The sequence below is a fragment of the Oryx dammah genome, unplaced genomic scaffold (assembly GCF_014754425.2).
Source record: "Oryx dammah isolate SB20612 unplaced genomic scaffold, SCBI_Odam_1.1 HiC_scaffold_26, whole genome shotgun sequence".
NCBI lineage: Eukaryota > Metazoa > Chordata > Mammalia > Artiodactyla > Bovidae > Oryx > Oryx dammah.
In genome coordinates, this window is record NW_024070210.1 from 32548781 (window position 1) to 32570481 (window position 21701).

Below are 21701 nucleotides of genomic sequence, written 5' to 3' on the forward strand. Positions count from 1 at the left end.
ACTGATCTCCTTTAGGATGGACTGGTAGGATCTCCTTGCAGTCCAAGGGACTCTCAAGAGTCTTCTCCAACACCACAGTTCAAAAGCATCAATTCTTTGGTGCTCAGCCTTCTTCACAGTCCAACTCTCACATCCATACATGACCACAGGAAAAACCATAGCCTTGACTAGACGGACCTTAGTCGGCAAAGTAATGTCTCTGCTTTTGAATATACTATCTAGGTTGGTCATAACTTTTCTTCCAAGGAGTAAGCGTCTTTTAATTTCATGGCTGCAGTCACCATCTGCAGTGATTTTGGAGCCCCCCAAAATAAAGTCTGACACTGTTTCCACTTAAAGTAGGGCTCTGAAATTTACTCTAAGAACTGGACAGTTTACCCAAGATCTGGACAGTTTGCCAGTGAGACCTGGCTTGATAAAGCTTGAGTTGAAACATTTCTCTTGGCAGTGAATTTCCTACAGTTGGAAAACCTGTGAGTGCCTTGGACCCTGATGCGATCTCCATCGCTTTCCCCTCTTCTCTAACCTACCCCTGGGCTGCCATTCACAGGTAGTCAGCCGGCCCCTGCTCACCTCCTCCATGAGGGTCTCACACTAGCATTCTGCTCCCATCTCTCTTTTGCTGCTGCTGCTAAGTTGCTTCAATCATATCCGACTCTGTGCGACCCCAGAGATGGCAGCCCACCAGGCTTCCCCGTCCCTGGGATTCTCCAGGCAAGAACACTGGAGTGGGTTGCCATTTCCTTCTCCAATGCATGAAAGTGAAAAGTGAAAGTGAAGACACTCAGTCATGTCCGACTCTCTCTTTTGCTAGTTTTTTTTTAATGTAATATCCAGCTGATTCCCTGATTCCAAACATCTTGCTTCTGAAGTGATTGGCTCTTCTGCTCTGTTCCTCACTCTCTCAGTCCCTACCTTGCTGTTGTCATCCACGTCTCATAGATCTGATGTTCTAACCTGTTTTCACTGGAGTTAGATCCCCATGCCTTCTACTGAAACAGTATTGACCACAGTGCCTGGCCAGTGCACTGTGTATTGTAAGTATTATTGAAGGAGTAATGAATTGGAAGCATTCTCTTGCTTGAATTTCACTTTATGTCTTGGGCTTAGTTGAGCCATGTTAACACAATACTCATACCTCATTTGTCTTTCTTTCTTCCCTCCTGTTCCAGATTTCTTGTTTTGGTTTTCTAGTTTCTCTATACTAAGTTCTGTATTAGACACTTTATACATGTTATTTCTAATCTTCACAACCATCTTCCAAGTATTACCATCTGCATTTCACATATGAGGAAAGTGAGAGTCTAAGAGGTTTGCTTGTTTCTCCAAAGTTACTTAGTGAATCAGTGGTTGACCTCACTTCTCCATGGAACCACTCCCAGAATCACTGATCTGTGGCTTCAGTTCAGTTCAGTTGCTCAGTTGTGTCTGACTCTTTGTGACCCCATGGACTGCCAGGCACGCCAGGCTTCCCTGTTCATCACCAACTCCCAGAGCTTGCTCAAACTCATGTCCATCAAGTCGGTGATCCCATCCAACCATCTCATCCTCTGTTGTCCCCTTCTCCTTCTGCCTTGAGTCTTTCCCAGCCTCAGGGTCTTTTCCAGTGAGTCAGTTCCAATGATCTGTGGCTTGGTTCTTGAATTTCCTGCACTTCCTTCCCTTGACCCCAGTATTATTCTGATTGAGCACCACCATCTTTGTCTGAATCCCAGTTGAGTCTTCGCTCAGAAGGAATGGTGAGGGCAGGACAAACCCAAGAGGTCTTGCCAAGGTCCTGCCATGAGAAATTGAAGCTGGGGACTGAAGAACATAGAGGAGCCAAAGATATCCACATCTTCAACCTGCGAGAGCAGAACAGCGGTGGTATCGCCAAAAGAAATGGGTACATAGGAAGTCTTATTCCTGTAGGTTGTTAGTCAGATGGGGGTTGGAGTTCCAGTGGCTCTTTCCTGCCCGGAAACCATGGCAAGTCTCTTGGTTTTTCTGAGTCTCCGTTTCTTCTTTTCCCTGAGCATCATCTTACCTGACTCTCATATTTATCATTAGTTTGCCTATCAAGTGATTGAGTACATTTGAACATGCTTTGTAAGGAGTAAAGCCGTTAGCTGTAATCACTGTTGTTGGACATATTATTATTAAAGTCAGATTGTAAGTGGAGACACTAGCTTCTTGGGTAAAAGGTGCCTGTGCCAGGGGTCAGAAAGCTGGGTCAAATCTGGCCTGCTCCCTGTCCTGATATAGCCCATCAGCAAAAAATGTTTTCCAATTTTTAATTTGGTTGAAAAAAATCAAAAGAAAAATACTTGTGATATAAGAAGATTATATGAAATTCAAATGTCAGTGTCTATAAATAAAGTGGATTAGAACAGAGCCAGACCCACTTATTTATGTACTATTTTCTATGGCTTGAGGCATCAGCAGAGTCTAGTAGTTGTGACAGAGATTGTATGGCCTGCAAGAGCCTAAAATATTGACTACTTTTAGTAAGAGCTCAGCAGCCCTGGCCTGCCCGTTGCACTCTCCTACCTCTGCTCTCTAACGTTGATTCAACTGCAGAATTTCCATTGAGCTTAAAAACTGACAAAAGTGAAGAGTAAAAGATAAGGAGAGGTCCCAACAGCTGTCTCAGCTGTGGGCAGGACCTTTCAAGGCGGCCTCCAGAGTCAATTATAGGAACATGGAGCAAGGTGCAAAGCCATCAGATGGAGCCATGTGACCACCAGCTGACCTCATAGTCACATTCTGCCTCCCTTGCATCCTCCCGAGAATTTCTGAACCTTCTTAATGATCTTCTGGTATGATGTTGAGAAGGGATGGTGGGAGGACATTGGCCTTGTTGCTGCTCTTAGTGGAAAAGATTCTAGTTTCTCACCATTAAGTATGATGTTAGCTGTAGATGTTACCAAGTTGAGAGTTCCCCTCTATTCCTAGTTTGCTAAGTTTATAAAAAATGAGTGCTGGATTTTGTCAAATATGTTTTCTGTATCTATTGATATGATCATGTGATTTTTCTTCATTAGCCTGTTGATGTTATAGATTAATGGATTTCCAAATGTTAAGCCAAACTTGCATACCTGGAATAAATTCTTTGCATACATTTTTGGTTTTGATTTGCTACTATTTTGTTGAGAACTTTTGCATTTGTGTTCATGAGAGATACTGGTCTGTAGTTTTAAGGACTATCTGGTTTTGGTTTTAGAATAATGCTGACCTCATATAAAGAGTTAAGAAGTTCCCTTCTGCATCTTATCTTCTGGAAGAGATTATATAGAATTGGCATAAATTCTTCCTTAAATGTTTTAATTTACCAGTGAACCTATCTGGGGCCTACTGCTGTTCTGGAAGGTTTTTAATTATTGATTCAGTTTGTTTAATAGATGCAGGCCTATTCAGTCTTTTTCTTCTTGTATAAGTTTTTGCTGATGTATTTTTCAAGGAGTTATTCCATTTAACCTAGGTTACCAAATATGTGGACACGTGGTTGTTTGCAGTATTTCCTGATTATACTTCTAATATCCATGGGATCTGTAGTAATGTCCCACTTTTATTTTGGATCTTACAAATTTGTATTTTCTCTTCTTTCAGTTAGCTTGGCTAGAGGCTTATCAATGCTATTGATCTTTTCAAAGAACTATCTCTTTTTTTTTTAACTGAAGCATAATTGACCTGTAATACTATGTTAATTCCAGGTGCATAACATAGTGACTCAGTATTTCTATACATTACAAAATGTTTACTATGGTATGTCTAGTTATCTGTCACCAGACAAAGATATTACAGTATTACTGACTGTATTCCACATGTTGTACATTTCATCCTCAACGACTCATTTATATTATAACTGGAAGTCTGTACCTGTTACTCTCCATCTGTTGCATTCAACCCACCACTCCCTCCCTTATGGCAATCACTATTCCTTCTCTGTATCTGTTTCTATTGCTTTCCTTTTTTCATTTGCTGTTTTTTAGATTCCACATGTAAGTTAAAATCATACATCATTTTTCTTTCTGACTTATTTCACTTAGCATAATAACCTCTAGGACCATTCATGCTGTCACATTGAAATCACAAGAGAGTTTTCTTTTTATGGCTAGCATTCCACTGTGTATAATATACCACATCTTCATCTGTTCATCTGTTGTTGGACATTCAGGTGGTTTCCATATGTTGTCCACTGTAAGTAGTGCTGCAATGAACATAGGAAGGCATGCATCTTTTCTAATTAATGGTTTTGTTTTCTCTGGAGAAAAATACCCAAAGTGAAATTGCTAGATCTTTTTGTAGTTCTGCTTTTGAGGACTCTCCATACTATTTTCCATAATGCTTGAGCCAGTTTGTACCACCAGCAGTGCACAGGAGTTTTCTCCACATCCTCACCAACACTTGTTATTTCTTATCTTTTTGTAATGGCCATTCTGACATGTATGAGGTGTTCTCTCATTGTGATTCTGAGTTGCATTCCCCTGATGTTGAGTAATGGGGGCTTTTTTATGCTGAGCATCTTTTCACATGTCTTGGTCGTATGTATCAATATATCTTTGGAAAAATGTCTATTCAGATTCTTGGTGGGATTGTCCTTTTGGTGTTGAGTTAATGAGTTCTTTGTATATGTTGGATATTAACCCCTTATCTTATATATCATTTGCCAATAAATACCTTTTCCCATTCAAAAAAAAAAAAAAAGACGTCAGTTAGAAATGAACTTGATATTTTGAAGGTGTTTTTCTCACTCATCCTCCAGACCTCCCCCCAAAGAATGGAAAATGCATTTAGCAAAGAAAAATATTCTCTATTCTTTTAACAATGATGTGAGGGATATGTTTGTGTTCTTTTTTGCATATGTTTGTGTTCTTTTTAAATAAGAATAAAAAACTGTTATTGTCATTATGTTAATACTGTTGACCCTGTCACTGTATTTCATACAATAAAATATTAATTGCATCAAATTAACTTAGTACATGAAATATAAGTAAGTTACCAAATGAACTTAACACATGAAATATAAGCAGAAAGATAGCTATTTACATTTTCTTCTCTTATTTTCCTTAGTGAGAAGCTGGATGGAAAAGCTGAAAGACAAGGTAAGAGAAATACTTTCTTCCTTTGGATTTATTTTAGAGGGCATAGCTTTGTCAAATAAAAGATCTTCAGAATAATGGAGCTTTATATCATTACTCTGATTCTGATAACCTGTGCAAGGATCCAGGACCATTTCCAGGTACCCAGCAAGAAAGAAGACCTTCCCTTTAAGAAGGAATGCCTTATTCTTTGGAGTGCTGTTCATTCTTCTGGAATGTAATTCCTGATATGTACAACTGATAGCATCCTTGACATATCAAGGTGGAGTTCCTTTTAGGGAATTTCAGGAGTGTAATCCCATTCAGGATTTCCCTGGTGGCTCAGATGGTAAAGTGTCTGTCTACAATGCGGGAGACCTGGGTTCAATCCCTGGGTCGGGAAGATCTGCTGGAGAAGGAAATGGCAATCCACTCCAGTACCTTGCCTGGAAAATCCCATGGACAGAGGAGCCTGATAGGTTACGGTCCATGGGGTCGCAAAGAGTCAGACATGACTGAGTGACTTCACTTTCAATCCCATTCTAGTGGGCATTTTATGTCCCAGTACAAAGATCTTTTAAATCTGATCTTTCTGTATGAAGAAGAAATACTTTGGATTTTGGAAGGCATTGATTTTTCTGACCCAAGGACAAAAATTGACGGACCTGACTTAAGAATAAAACTTTGTGATGGAAAGAGCGTCCTTCACCCATAGTGGAAGGTGAGATTAAAAATACCTGAGCACCTGAGCACTCTCTTTAGGCTCATTTTTATGTGGTCTATCATAGTGCTACTGCTTACTGAGTGACAATGAGCTGACCTATCTAGAAAGGCCAACTATAGAAAAATATTTTCCACTCTTGTATTCATTCTGTCATCAACATCTGTGATTGACAATATTAACTTCCTTCCAGATACATGTTTTTCATTTTCTTTTAATTTTCAACACTCTCTAAGGTTTCATTTTTAGTGCCTTGTAATTTCAAACTGGAATTACTCATAAAAATATTGGTGGGATTTTGAACTCCTTGATGTAGCCTCTGTCAGATCCAATTACTACAGCCCAGCTGAAATTTCACTGGGAGTATAGTTAAATGGAAATCATTTCAACTGCCAGATAGGAGTTACTTCCAATTCACCTGTCTCAGAATATACATCTGTGGATAGTATTCCATATCTTTTTTATTATTTGAGGTCAGTTTCTCTCATATTTGAATGATTAGTATTTATTTTGCTACAGTTTAATGTTAAAGGATGAGAGAAAACATTCACTAGTAGTTAAAATTGTATGATTATATTAATTCTTGTCAGTATTACTTTTCTGCTTCTCAGTAAAATTTAGACTATATAATTTTTGCAAATGAGATTATTTTATGTTCATACATATTTAAAGTGATATAGAAGAATTTTAAACCTGTCGACATTAGCAGAAGCCATTTTCGCATCTGTAATGGGTCCAGTTGTCTGAGGGAGGTATAATCAGAGGACTGAGCAAGATTTGGGGTAGGAGAAGCTAAAAAATTCAGAATTGACTATATTTACATTGGTAGTGCTTCTTTCTATTTTTCAGAGGAAAATATAAAGCAGTGAAAAGCAAACAGGCTTTGGTAGTTTAATCTAGGAATCCATATGTCATTGCTTCTGTAGAAAATGTCCTTCTGAATTACCAAAATGGACAAAAAGTAGACTTAAGAAAATAAATTTGGCACATAGCCTGTTTTGAAATTGAATGTTGCAGTTTCTTACCTGTATGTGTGTGTGTGTATATATATATACATATACACATATACATATATATATAGCTTTGTCACTTTATTTAGAAATCTGGGTAGCTTTAGAGAAAGGCTGTATTTTCTCTTCCTGTGGACCCTTCCTTCTTATCTTTTCTCAAAGGCCTAGCACCCTCTCCCTGCTCTGTTTCACCAAGAGAGATAATTTTGTGAATGGTTTTAGTTTTCTGAATTGAAGTTTTTCCAGCCTTTTCTTCACTTTATTCCATAGCATTTTTTCAGTTATGTCTTAGTTTTAAAAAATTGGAAGAAAAATAGCTGAAACTCCCACCAGGTTTATTTGTTTTATGCTTTGTCTTTATTTTTATTTAAATATTTTTTTAAATTGAAGTATAGTTCATTTATAATGTATTAGTTTCAGGTATATAGCAAAGTGATTCAGTTATACATATATACACTTTTCAGACTTTTATTGTAAGTTATTGCAAGATATTGAATATAGGTCTCTGAGTATAGTAGGTCCTTGCTATTTACCTATTTTGTATATAGTAGTGTTTATATGTTTAATTTTATATTGGAGTGTGATTGATTTGCAGTGTTGTGTTAGTTTCAGGTATATAGCAAGGTGATTCAGGTATACATATACGTATATCTATTGTTTTTCAGATTCTTTTCCCATGTGGGTCATTACAGAATATTGAGTAGAGTTCCATGAACTATACAGTAGGTTCTTGTTGATCATCTATTTTATATATAGTAGTGTATGTATGTTAATCCCAAACTCCTAATTTCTCCCTCCCTCTATCCCCCCCACACTAACTCCTTTGGTAACTATAAGTTTATTTTATATGTCTGTGAGTCTGTTCCTATTTTGTAAATAAGTTCATTTGTATCATTTTTAGATTCCATATATAAATGATATCATGTGATGTTTGTTTTTCTCTGATTTACGTCTCTTAATATGATAATCTCTAGGTCTATCCATGTTGTTGTATTTGTCTTCTTATTTTGTCTCTTTCTTGGAGGGATTCAGTTTAACCAGTCCCCTCCCTCTGGGAGTAAAATACTATACACTTACTTGATACATAGTGCATATGTGTACACACATATATGTGTGTATATACATATATATATACACACACACTCACATGCACACACACGTATATGTATCTTGGGCTTCCCTGGTGGCTCAGACAGTAAAGAATCTGCCTACAATGCAGGAAACCTGGGTTCAATCCCTGGGTTGAGAAGATCCCCTGGAGGAGGACATGGCAACCCACTCCAGTATTCTTGCCTGGGGAATTCCATGAACAGAGGAGCCTGGCGGGCTACAGTCTGTGGGGTCGCAAAGAGTCAGACATGACTGAGCAACTAACACACACATACTTATCTTCCCTCCCCTCTCTCTCTCCCTCTTTCTCTTCTTCTGGCTAGCTAGCTATCATTTATAAAAGTCTTGTTAGTCATTACCTTCAGAAACTATTTGAGAGTGAAACTATTGCTGTTTTGATAAAAGTCACAGAATCCTGGAGAATTGAAAACTAAACTACATACTTAACTAGCTCTTCAGTCAACCGATAATATCTATTCAGTTTTGTTTCATTTAATTGTTCCTGATATTGGTTTCCCTGTTAGCTGGACTCTAGAAGGGGTGGTTTCTGCTGCTGCTGCTAAGTCGATTCAGTCGTGTCTGACTCTGTGCGACCCCATAGATGACAGCCCACCAGGCTCCGCTGTCCCTGGGATTCTCCAGGCAAGAACACTGGAGTGGGTTGCCATTTCCTTCTCCAGTGCATGAAAATGAAAAGTGAAAGTGAGGTCGCTCAGTCATGTCCGACTCTTCGCGACCCCATGGACTATAGCCTACCAGGCTTTCCCATCCATGGGATTTTCCAGGCAAGAGTACTGGAGTGGGATGCCATCGCCTTCTCCAAGAAGGGGTGGTAGGTGTTCTCAAAAGCTCTGAATTATTCCTTTTGTTGTGATTGTTTAGTCTTCCTATATTAAAGTGAAGTTGCTCAGTTGTATCCGACTGTATCCCATGGACTATAGCCTACCAGGCTCCTCCGTCCATCAGATCTGAATGACAGACAACCTCCGATGGCAATGGCTTAGCCAAGAGAGAAGTTTCTTTGTCTCTCATTTATAAGTCTGGAGGGAGCAGTCAGGGTCAGTGAGGAACAACACTATGAAGGTCCAGACTCCTTTTATTTGATGTTCCATCATTTGTGACCTTTATTCTCACGGTCATCTCATGGTTCTGGATTGCAGTTAGCTCCATATTCGAAGGAAGGAGGAAAAAGGGAGGCTACAACATCCCTCCCCTCTTAAGGAGGAGAAGAAAATGACAACCCACTCCAGTATTCTTGCTTGGAAAATTCCATGAACAGAGGAGCCTGGTGGACCAGAGGAGCCTGGTGGACTACTGTCCACTGAGGCACAAAGAGTCAGACATAACTAAGCAACTGAGCGCATGTGCGCGCGCACACACACACACACACACACATACACACACACACTTTACAGCAGCGATTCTCGTGTATAGTCTGGACCAGCGGCATTGTGTCACCCGAGAGCTTGTTAGAAATGCAAAATCCCACGTCCCTAACTAGACCTACTGAATCAGAAACTCTGGGAAAGGGGTCAAGCGATCTGTTTTAACAAGTCTTGCAGGTGACTCTGATGCATGCTCAAGTTTGAGAAACACTGTTAACCAAACCTCATAAAGATACTTATGAATTCAGTAGACTTTAGGCAGAAAACTTTACTTTTTCTTACGTTTTCTTGAAAACCAATGTTTCTGAACAAAAACATTAGGCTAGGAAAGGATGACTTTCTCATAAATACAAAACAAACCAAAACCAAACTAAAAAAACCAACTATATGAAGTAAATTTTATTTTATAATCCATTTTTAAATTTTCAAACTGTTTTTTGGAATTAATTTCAAATTTACAGAAAAGATACAAGAGTAAGAACAGTACAGAGAACGCCCCTGTCCTTTTTATCCGGATGCACCTGTTCCTCCCATGCTGCTCCATTTTTCTCTTTTATTGGCTGTCTCCCTACCTCTGCCCTTTTTTTCTGAGCCATTTGAGGGAAAGTTGCATACATCATGGTCCTTTTACACCAAATCTTGATACTTTAGGGCATATTTTTTATGATTAAGAATATCCTATTAGCAAACCATAGTATAGTTATCAACTTGAGTACATTTAACATTTTTTTTTTTTTACATTTAACATTGATATCATACTTTTTGTCTGTTCTGGCATCTGGACTTCAGTCTTAGTTAACAGACCCAAAATGGCCTTCATAAAATCGTTCTTCTCCTCGAGTACAGGATCTTGTCTAGGTCATATAACACAATTAGTTGTCAGGATGCTTCAGTTTAGTCCAGTTGCTCGGTCATATCCGACTCTTTGCAACCCCATGGACTGCAGCGCGCCAGACTTCCCTGTCCGTCACCAACTCCCGGAGCTTGCTCAAACTCATGTCCATCGAGTCGGTGATGCCGTCCAACCATCTCATCCTCTCTTGTCACCTTCTCCTGCCTTCAGTCTTTCCCAGCATCAGGATCTTTTCTAACAAGTCAGTTCTTTGCATCAGGTGGCCAAAATATTGGAGCTTCAGCTTCAGCATCAGTCCTTCCAGTGAATATTCAGGGTTGATTTCCTTTAGCATTGACTGATTTGACAGTTTTCTTTAATGTGGGCCATTTGTATAGCAATCTGTTGTCTTTCCTGATGCTGATACTTTTAAAGAATATGGTACTTTAGAAAACAGAATGTTCAGTTTAAGTTAATTGGATGTTTCCTTATGATTAGATTCAGCACTCTCAGTTGGAATATGCATGGATTCAGTTCTGTCCTTCTCAGGGAGGTAGTGTGAAGGAATGGGCATGTGCAGTATTTCTGAACAGAGAAAAGCTGCTGGGCACAATTTATAGCTTTATATCCAGATGCATCTTATTTGTTTTCATTTCTTCAGGAAACAAGTCATGGCAATTCTAAAAAAAGAGGTTATCTTCACTTAGTTTTGAATGAGGAATGGTTAAATTACATTTGAAGAGGGTAGGTTTCTTTATTCCCTTCTTGTAAATTACTTGTAATTTCAAAGCACAGGCAGATCACACACACACACGCACACACACACACACACACACACATACACACAGGAGGGAATGAAGAGAGGAGAAAGAGATTAATTGAATTTTTAGTCTACATTATTTAAAGCTCTAGAAATGAGAAGCCTTAATGTGTAAATAAGAAATATGCAGAGTAACACATTTTGTAATATTCATGTTTTTGGTGTGGGGTTGAGTTACATAATATTAAGAGACCCACAGGTTGATCAAGTTGAGCTTCCACAAAGCTCAAGTATCATCCTTTGAACGTAGAGCTCTGTATTAATAAGGTCTAATCTGCTGTGCTTAAAATTGATCATACATCAACATATATGTGTATTTCCATCACTGAGAATGGTGATGTAAAATGAAACTCATAGTTCTGGTGAGAACACCCAGATTTTGCTATTGTCCAGTGTTTTCCCACATGGAAAATTACATACTTTTGTAAGCCTTATGTAGATCTAGAAGAACTTTAGAAAAAGTTTGGGTTTTGGCAAAGCATATTAATTTGTTGGAAAATGACTGGGCTTTGTTTCTTTGGGAGAAACAGTATGCTGAGGAACAATGCTATGTTCTCAAATTAATGAAAAAAATTCCACATTGTGCTCTAACTCAAGACTCTGGAAAACAGAACGAGTGAATGAGCGGGCTGTGTACAAGAGGATGCTGCAGTTTTGTAAGGTCTTGTCTGTTCCTTTGATTTACTTCTAGAAATGTTGGGAAAGCATCACAGCCCACTTACTTCAGCATTTTGTAGAAAACTTTTATTTTTTGTTCTCTGTTTTGGGCTCATTTGAAAGATTCTGTGCTATATTAAAAGTTTTAGAAATAGTTACATAAGTGAACAAACTCATAGTTTTTCTCCTGTAAAATAATGTCTGTCTAAAATACTCACTATAGTATTTTTTAAATTGTTGATTTTTGTTTTTTTTTCCCCGGGTAGGCTTCTAGAAGGGGTCGTCATGGAAGATAAACCAGTGTCGTGTTTCTCCATGAAGGGCTGTGGTCATTCATACACCTGTATCTCTCAGGTGTCTTACTGGCCAGGATGTAGAAATGACCTTTCCTTAGGGTGATGGCCTTGCCCTGAATTTGGGTTGGTTCTGCACTACTTACTCAAGTCCAGGGATGTGTGATCATGCTGGTCTCTTAGGACCAAAGTATCCATAATAACACCTTGGAGATGTTGGATTTCAAACCGCCATGGGTTTGAAATCTTCAAGCTCTTTTGGAAGTACCAGCACTGTTAGCAGTGATATTTCTGGTCTCTGTCACTTTCTTTCTTTGGAGCCTGGGACACTCAGAATTCCCTGCCAGCCCTCAACTTTGGTCTTGTTCACTAGGCAGATTTTTTCTTCTGTATGAATGAATCCGTCTACATTATGTGCAACTCTCCCTCATCCTTGTCTTTTCTGCCTGGCCTCCAAAACCTAACACCCTTTTTTCCTCTGCAGGGCCTTCTCTTCCCTGCTGTCTCTAGAAGCTCTCTCTTTTCACTCATGTAGAAGCAGATTCCTCTTTCCTTTCCTACCGTGATGCAGCTAAGATTGTAAGAGGGGAACCACCAAAGTCAAGGCCCCCATTTGTCCCCCAAGAAACGCAATATTCCACTGAGCAATGCCCCCACACTGTGTCTACCCCTACCCCCTAGAGCTAGACTCAGGCTGCTATTTGCAATTTATAGCATTTTAATAGTCCTGGCAATTTCAGAGGCTACTTCATCCATCTTTAATACAAATTATATTTCCATCACCAAAACCTGATGTTGACAAATGTGCATAACCAAGTGGCTGGAGGTGCCGCCAGGTCTGGCTGATTTATTGTAGTGTTTATATGTATATGAAATATCCAAAAATACTCCTACCTCTCTCTCTGTTGCCTTCTCCCTAAAAGTAACTCTATTCCAGGTGCTACTTTAGAACAAAGCTGACAAGAGAATTCAAAGTGTCTAAAAATTCCGCTGCCCTCCAGCAGAACTGGGAAACCCAGGGCAGTGGTCTGTTTAGCATCCTAATGCGTGTTTCCTTTCCCATGCAGGCAGGCTATATGTCTGGGATGTTGGTGCCCGTAGGGGTTGGGATAGCTGGAGCCTTGTTCATCTTGGGAGCGCTCTACAGCATTAAGGTTATGAATCGCCGAAGGAGAAACGGCTTCAAAAGGCATAAAAGAAAGGTATGGACTCCACAACAGCAAAGCATAATCACTTTCCCAACTGTTTTTCGCTTTTCTGATTTGCTTAATAAAGCCCATGGGGCTTAATGATGCATGAATGGTACTGACGTGCCCGGTGGTTCTGATGAGCTGCTGCAGCTGCAGCCTCAGCTCCATGTGCTCACGTGTCTTTTAAACGGGACCTGTTCCTTGGCCTTGCTCTGCAGCAGGAGTTTAATGCTTTTCTGTTTTCTTTCCCCAGCAGAGAGAATTCAACAGCATGCAAGATCGAGTCATGCTCTTAGCCGACAGTTCTGAAGATGAATTTTGAACTGAACTGGAGTTTAATTGGGAGAGTCAGCGTGATGTTATTATTTTTTATTTGAGGGCCAAAAAAAAAAAAAAGAGAGAGAACAACATCCTGCCACACTGGGGCTGTCAGGCCATTGGCCTCACTGTCTGCTGGGTAGTAGATCTTTCTTGTACTGAGCAGAAAAGGCATGCTGTATATGAACTGTGATGCGCAGTATTTGTTTTTATCCTGTAGTGAATTTTCCACAGCCGTGGGCTACAACTCGTAAATATGCAGCATACATGTTTTTCAGTAGGAGTTGCTAGGTTAGATAGAGTAAATATTTTGTATTTTTCCACAGTGTCTCTCCCTTGGTTTGGATTACCTGTGCTAAAGTGTAACAGTTCTTGCTGCCAAGGCACACTTGACTCTGAAATAGAAATCTTAACAAAGAAGAACTTGTGATGATTGCTCAATCTACTTGAACCTTTGGCTTGTGGGCCACGGCACACACTGCATTCGCATCAAAACTAGCAGCAACTCGGGATGAAATCTTTTTCATCAAGATCTCTCAGCGCATTAGGATATATGTAGATTTGTACGTACCTTACATTATGTACTTGAGTCTCCTGGTTTGATTATTTTCCCCCTTCCTTTTTATTCTCATTTTTGGCAAAGAAAAAAATGCACTAGAAGTAATGCATTAAATTGACTCTCGGTCTTCATGTAAGCTTGCTTTCTTAAATAGTATAATTGAGTCCAACAGATGTATCCATAGATTCTTACATGTTTATCATTAAGAGAGATCCTTTTAGTATATCATTGACTTTGTCAAGAAGAAATGAGGAAGAAATCAAGAGGGAAAGGAGGGTAGATAAGCTCCCAAAGCGTTTGGCTCTGCTCTTTGGCTCTGTGCTTGTGTGGCCACCATTCTGAATTATTCAGAGCACTGCTTTTCTATATCTGCAGTCATGGTCCATGTATGATTGGACCACCATTGGTTCTTGTTTGGCTTTATTAGAAAACTGCATTCTCTGGTAGGAGTAGGCTCAGAAGCTAAGAGTCCTGGCACAAGACAGAGCTTATGAAAAACCAGCCTCTCTCAAGGTGTCTCACTGTGGAGATGCTGGACTGCGCTAGATCATGTCTCATTTCCCGTGGAATGTAGTTCCTTTTCTCTGGGTATTTGGGACTTATAGGAAGTGCAGGTTTTGGGGGTATATTTTTGGCTTCATCACATGGCATTTGGAACTTCCTCAACCGGGGATTTAACCTATGCCCCTTGTAGTACAAGTACAAAGTCCTAATCAGTGACCACCAGGGAAGTCCAGGAAGTGGTTTTGGGTGAAGACTTGGCTCATTAGCGTGGAAGAATAAAGGTTACTAACACTGTCCATGATGTTTTACAGTATGGAGAACTTGTTCAAATTTAATGGGGCCTGCTTTGCTGTTTTCAAGGAAAGCTGCACAGTTGTTCCTCAAAGCTGTATATGTTTTTCTTCTCCCATTTGACTGAAGACAGAACTGAAGCAGAGAAGTGACACGATTATCCAAAATTTTACCCAGGAAGAATCAGGACTAGAACCCACTTGCACCCCACACCATGCACCCCTATCTTCAGCTCAGTGCCCTTTCCACATACTTTAGAGGAACCAACAACATTGCAGAGTCCTTCAAACCAAGATTCTAAGGAAATAGCTTCTTGACCCAGGAACATGTAGCACAAGTTTCTGTCTTTGTTAAATGAACAGTGTCTTACTAATTTCTCTCATACGCACACAAATTCTTTTTCTCTCCCACATCAGCTGTTTTCCTTATAATCACATAAATTTAAGTATCACTTGTAGGTAACTCATAGAGAAACCTATCTTGAATTCATTCTTGAGAGATAGCTGGTTTACATGAATGATTTCATTAAATAATTCTTTTTACCAAGAAATATAAGCAAACGGGCTAAATAGATCAAGAGAATTTAAAAGCTCTGTACAGTCAAATAGGTGTTCGAATAGACACACATGCTCAGGGTCAGGTTTTAAAAATAGAGCTCAGAACCATCACACTGCAGGAATTTGTTATTTCATGAGTAGAAACATCCTGATACTACAGAGGGTAACTTTGCCCTTTCTGAGAGCAGCGTCTTGCTTTAAGTGTTGCTAAGGTCAGGAGGAGGTGAGCACAATGTATCATTACTGCCTTTGTGTTCTTGACAAGCTGTTTGTAGAGAAAACACAATAGGCCTGTCTATGCACTATCATGTGGGTGATACTGATAGCCACTGGTGCCTCGGGCTATTCTTAGTCTGTTGATCATGGTAAATATGTTGAACCTTCAAAGTATAGTATAGTAAAGTCACCAATGACATACATATATTTTCACTTGTCCAGAGGGCTGTGGTGACTTGTTTGTGCCTTTAGGCCTAAACAGAAATGTCCCTGCAGTTCTTATGGGGGCAGGTGACTGTTTAAAGAGAAAGAGATTACTTAGATCCTAGCGGTTTGCTATACAAAGCCACTTAAACACCTGGGTTGAGTGGAAGATTCTATGGATTGCTCAACTTGTGTGTTTTCCTTGCTGCCTGTGGCTGTGGAACAGTGGTTTTCAGTGGTTGGTTTGGATTATTCAGAGGAATGGAGAAGACTGTCATTATACAGTGGAAGTGAGAAATAGATTTAAGGGCCTAGATCTGATAGATAGAGTGCCTGATGAACTATGGAATGAGGTTCGTGACATTGTACAGGAGACAGGGATCAAGACCATCCCCATGGAAAAGAAATGGAAAAAAGCAAAATGGTTGTCTGGGGAGGCCTTACAAATAGCTCTGAAAAGAAGAGAGGCGAAAAGCAAAGGAGAAAAGGAAAGATATAAGCATCTGAATGCAGAGTTCCAAAGAATAGCAAGGAGAGATAAGAAAGCCTTCCTCAGTGATCAGTGCAAAGAAATAGAGGAAAACAACAGAATGGGAAAGACTAGAGATCTCTTCAAGAAAATTAGAGATACCAAGGGAACCTTTCATGCAAAGATGGGCTCAGTAAAGGACGGAAATGGTCTGGACCTAACAGAAGCAGAAGATATTAAGAAGAGGTGGCAAGAATACACGGAAGAACTGTACAAAAAAGATCTACATGACCCAGATAATCATGATGATGTGATCACTAATCTAGAGCCAGACATCCTGGAATGTGAAGTCAAGTGGGTCTTAGGAAGTATCACTACGAACAAAGCTAGTGGAGGTGATGGAATTCCAGTTGAGCTATTTCAAATCCTGAAAGATGATGCTGTGAAAGTGCTGCACTCATTATGCCAGCAAATCTGGAAAACTCAGCAGTGGCCACAGGACTGGAAAAGGTCAGTGTTCATTCCAATTCCAAAGAAAGGCAATGCCAAAGAATGCTCAAACTACTGCACAATTGCACTCATCTCACATGCTAGTAAAGTAATGCTCAAAATTCTCCAAGCCAGACTTCAGCAATACATGAAATGTGAACTTCCTGATGTTCAAGCTGGTTTTAGAAAAGGCAGAGGAACCAGAGATCAAATTGCCAACATCCGCTGGATCATCGAAAAGCAAGAGAGTTCCAGAAAAACATCTATTTCTGCTTTATTGACTATGCCAAAGCCTTTGACTGTGTGGATCACAATAAACTGGAAAATTCTGAAAGAGATGGGAATACCAGACCACCTAACCTGCCTCTTGAGAAATCTGTATGCAGGTCAGGAAGCAACAGTTAGAACTGGACATGGAACAGTAGACTGGTTCCAAATAGGAAAAGGAGTACATCAAGGCTGTATATTGTCACCCTGCTTATTTAACTTAATATGCAGAGTACATCATGAGAAACGCTGGGCTGGAGGAAGCACAAGCTGGAATCAAGATTGCCAGGAGAAATATCAATAACCTCAGATAAGCAGATGACACCACCCTTATGGCAGAAAGTGAAGAACTAAAAAGCCTCTTGATGAAAGTGAAAGAGGAGAGCGAAAAAGTTGGCTTAAAACTCAACGTTCAGAAAACGAAGATCATGGCATCCGGTCCCATCACTTCATGGGAAATAGATGGGGAAACAGTGGAAACAGTGGCAGACTTTATTTTGGGGGGCTCCAAAATTACTGCAGATGGTGACTGCAGCCATGAAATTAAAAGACCGTTACTCCTTGTAAGAAAAGTTATGACCAACCTAGGTAGCATATTCAAAAGCAGAGACATTACTTTGCCGACTAAGGTCCGTCTAGTCAAGGCTATGGTTTTTCCTGTGGTCATGTATGGATGTGAGAGTTGGACTGTGAAGAAGGCTGAGCACCAAAGAATTGATGCTTTTGAACTGTGGTGTTGGAGAAGACTCTTGAGAGTCCCTTGGACTGCGTGGAGATCCAACCAGTCCCTTCTGAAGGAGATCAACCCTGGGATTTCTTTGGAAGGAATGATGCTGAAGCTGAAGCTCCAGTACTTTGGCCACCTCATGCGAAGAGTTGACTCACTGGAAAAGACTCTGATGCAGGGAGGGATTGGGGGCAGGAGGAGAAGGGGAGGACCGAGGATGAGATGGCTGGATGGCATCACGGACTCAATGGACGTGAGTCTGAGTGAACTCCGGGAGATGGTGATGGACAGGGAGCCTGTCGTGCTGCCATTCATAGGGTCGCAAAGAGTTGGATATGATTGAGTGACTGAACTGAACTGAACTGAAGTGAAACAAAACCTGGGATTAAGGTTGCTGCCCCAGTGGAGGTGCCTGCCAATGGTTATGCTGTAGTTCAGGTTGAAAGTAGTAAATGAGGCACTGATGGGTATTTGTATGCTTATATTTGCATGTTAAAAATAAAACATCAACTCTTTATTAAAAAAACTAAGCTTAAAACATTTAACAACACATAACGCTGTCTAGAGTTGGAGGGTGGTGATAGATGGAGTTTCAATTGCTAACTCCTTCCCTTCTGAACTGAACTGACCTGGTCAGAACTACAGGTGTCCTGCTGTGGGGCCAAGGACTGTGTCTTATTCGGAGGGGTAGGCAGGGTTTCCCAAATTCTCTGGCTCCTAAGAATCACCTGGAATACTTATTAAAGATATAAATTCCAAGGCCCCTTCTCAGATCCACTGAATCAGAATTTCCATGGGAGAAGCTTGGGATTCTCCTGTCTGGGCAAGTGTGAGGACAGCTAGAACCTCTAGGCAGAGAACAGCTTCCTTATTAAAGGGTCAGGGAGAGCAGGCCCTCGGGGAGAGACTCTGCCCTAGTCAGCTATCCATCAATCACACCCGCCATAGTGGGGCAGGGAAAATGAAAGGCAAGAGGAAAAGGGTGGAAGCTTCTGGAGCAGGGTCCCCAACCTCTGACATCTAATGCCTGATGATCTGAAGAGGAGCTGATATAGTAATAATAGAAATAAAGTGCACAATAAGTGTCATGAGCTTGAATCATCCCCAAACCATCCCCCAGCCCCCTCCCTGGAAAAATTGTCTTCCACGAAATCCGTTCCTGCTGCCAAAAAGGTTGGGAACCGCTGTTAAAGAGTAGAATGCTGAGATGGAGGGAGAGGGCTCCTCCTGTGCCCATGGTGTCTTTCTCTAATCAGAAGACAGTACTTTCCTTTTAAACCTCTGCTTTTTCCTCTTCTGTTAGTTGCTTCTTTCAGTAGCTGCTGGCTTAATTCATATGCAATATTTGGAGTTAATTAGTATCCCAGGGAAACAGATTCCCTGAGCAGTGCTTTAGCCTTGGCTTCAGCTCATAAACTGCCTCAGATGCAGTCTTGCAGAAACATTTTCTTAGAATACCTATATCTCTTAACACGGGTCAAAAATGTTGTGGAGAAATTTTTTAAAGCGCAGTTTTAGAACACACTGAAAGTAGTTTTAACATGGTCAATCAAAGATGGTTCTTTTTTTTTAGACTTGAAAGTGAACATTTATGTAAAATGAAAATTCCCAAATTTTATAAAAATTATCATTCCACAAATGTACAGGAAAAGTATATTTTTATTGATTAACCTCATGGTATACCTCTCGTACTTTTTTTTCCTCACCTTTTTGGCTGCATAGTCGCAAAGCTGTGTCTTTATTTCATCATTATTTTTTTAAAAACCGGCTAAAACTGAGAAGTCAAAATGTCATAGAGGTATGCCTTGTGCTTTTCTCTCTGTGAAGGTATCTTCACATGGAGTCCAAACGAAGCCCCTTAGTGGGAATCACATCCATAACTTGGGGGAGATGCATCAGATCATCCACAAGCACTGTAATTTCTGTGGGTATAAATAATCAGTGTTTCTACCAGATGCCAAAGAGTAGCTTTTGGGAACAAGATACATTACTTGGCACAAAGTTTTAGCTGCATGACCTTTTGGCAAGATAGGTTTTGTTTTGAATACCAGGAAATCTGAAAAGGCAGGATTACAACTGAAGAAAAAAAAAAGCTCTGCTTTTGAGGGCATGTGAAGGTACCATTACCAGGGAAAACTATGGGTAGAAAATGGAAAAAAATCATAATACAAAGCAGATGTCGAAAGGGCACAAGACATTAGTATGTGCTAGAGAAGGCTTAAGTTCTGATGCTTGGAAAAATGATAAAGATGAGTGAGAATGCAAATGAAGTAGACTGTTAGCAGGGGAAGAGGCCATAAATCTACACCAATTTCTAGGTCTCCATCCTCTCCATCCAAGAAAATGACCATGCCCTAGGTAGAGCAGACATGGGTGGGATCTCATTGAAATCCGAGATCAATGAGATGAAAGGAGCTTGGTTACTGTAAATAAGCTTAAACTCAGTTAAGTTTCTTAACTATTCAAAGTTCAAATAATGGAATATAAGTTTTTAGGAAGGAAATAATTTGAAAACAAAATAATAGTACTGACTTACTAAAAGCCCCTTATTTGTACATTTAGTATCTCTCATTAGAAACACACTTCCTTTTGGGAGGAAGCCATTAGACTGAAGCTGGGAATGGACTGAAGAGAGACATCTAGTTATTTGCTTTGATAATTATCAACTTTGGCAGTCAGCATAGCTGGAAACATAATTCCATGGCTTAAGTTCTGTATGCAGAAAATCATCAACATTCATTTTGTAAGCCACTGTTAGCTGCATAAATGCATTGGCCTTATCCTATTTGGTACGTCTACTGCTACGGCTAAGTCACTTCAGTCTAACTCCCTATTAATTAGCTCAAATTTCTATTATGTGTATATAGGAAAGTGAGCAAGGCAGAAAGAAGAAAGGAAGGAAGAAAGAAATTTCCCCCAGTCAATAGCAGCCAAAGAACCAGAAACCAATCACTTGTTCCACTTTGTTTAAAAACATACACAAAATATTGGTGTTAAAACCTCTCAAGTTCACTTAGTAAACAAAGATCTTAACTTTCCCTCCTCAAAAAGCAGCAGTATCAATAAACACATGATCACTGTTAATTGTATTATAGTGTATAAATTCTCACCCTCAGATTACAGTTTCCAAATTCAAGGTTCAAGGCTGATGATGCTCAGAAGTGAACCTTTGGTGGGATAAGGATGGAGGAATTGAAAAGGAGTGGAAACAGAAGAATTAACTGCAGGGGGAGAAATCCTCTTATTTTCCTTCTCAAGGTTCACAGGTCAGGGAACAGAGAGCAAGCAGAATGGAAGGCCAATGTAGTGCTCACTTGAATGATTTTATTGCATTTGAGGCAGGTGGAGAGGTCTGTTGCTCTGGTCCTAAAAATATGAACCTGGTAAGAGGTCAGACGCTTCCTCCTTGGAAGGAAAGTTATGACCAACCTAGACAGCATATTAAAAAACAGAGACATTACTTTGCCCACAAAGATCCATCTAGTCAAAGCTATGGTTTTTCCAGTAGTCATGTATGGATGTAAGAGTTGGACTATAAAGAAAGCTGAGCACCAAAGAATTGATGCTTTTGAACTGTGGTGTGGAGAAGACTCTTGAAAGTCCCTTGGACTGCAAGGAGATCCAACCAGTCCATCCTAAATAAGATCAGTCCTGAGTGTTCATTGGAAGGACTGATGATGAAGCTGAAGGTCCAATACTTGGCCATCTGATGTGAAGAACCAAGTCATTGGAAAAGACCCTGATGCTGGGAAAGATTGAGGGCAGGAAGAGAAGGGAACGACAGGATTAGATGATTGGATGTCATCACCAACTCAATGGACATGGGTTTGGGTGGACTGGGAGTTAATGATGGACAGAGAGGTCTGGTGTGCTGCGGTTCATGGGGTTGCAAAGAGTCAGACACGACTGAGCGACTGAACTGACCTGAACTGAAGAGGTCAGAAAACGGGTTTTATTAACCAACATCCTGTGCATCTCAGTATTGTCTTCCTAATTCACAGTGAAATGAAGGAACCAATTGT

General features: G+C 40.1%; 1 protein-coding gene and 1 long non-coding RNA gene across 2 annotated transcripts in view; both read left to right on the plus strand.

Moving 5' to 3' along the window:
- Positions 1-14086, plus strand: part of ARMH4 (armadillo like helical domain containing 4) — a 141436-nt gene extending 127350 nt beyond the window's left edge. Inside the window, exons 6-8 of the mRNA XM_040226367.1 lie at positions 5053-5084; positions 12956-13090; positions 13332-14086. Of these exons, the coding sequence (XP_040082301.1) occupies positions 5053-5084; positions 12956-13090; positions 13332-13400 (236 nt within the window). The 3' untranslated portion in view covers positions 13401-14086. The remainder of the gene's footprint in view (positions 1-5052; positions 5085-12955; positions 13091-13331) is intronic.
- A 6044-nt stretch (positions 14087-20130) lies between these two features.
- LOC120852894 lies at positions 20131-20610 on the plus strand. Its single transcript, XR_005718681.1, has 2 exons — positions 20131-20468; positions 20501-20610. It is a non-coding gene; the product is annotated as an uncharacterized LOC120852894 (long non-coding RNA).
- The last annotated feature ends 1091 nt before the right edge of the window (positions 20611-21701 follow it).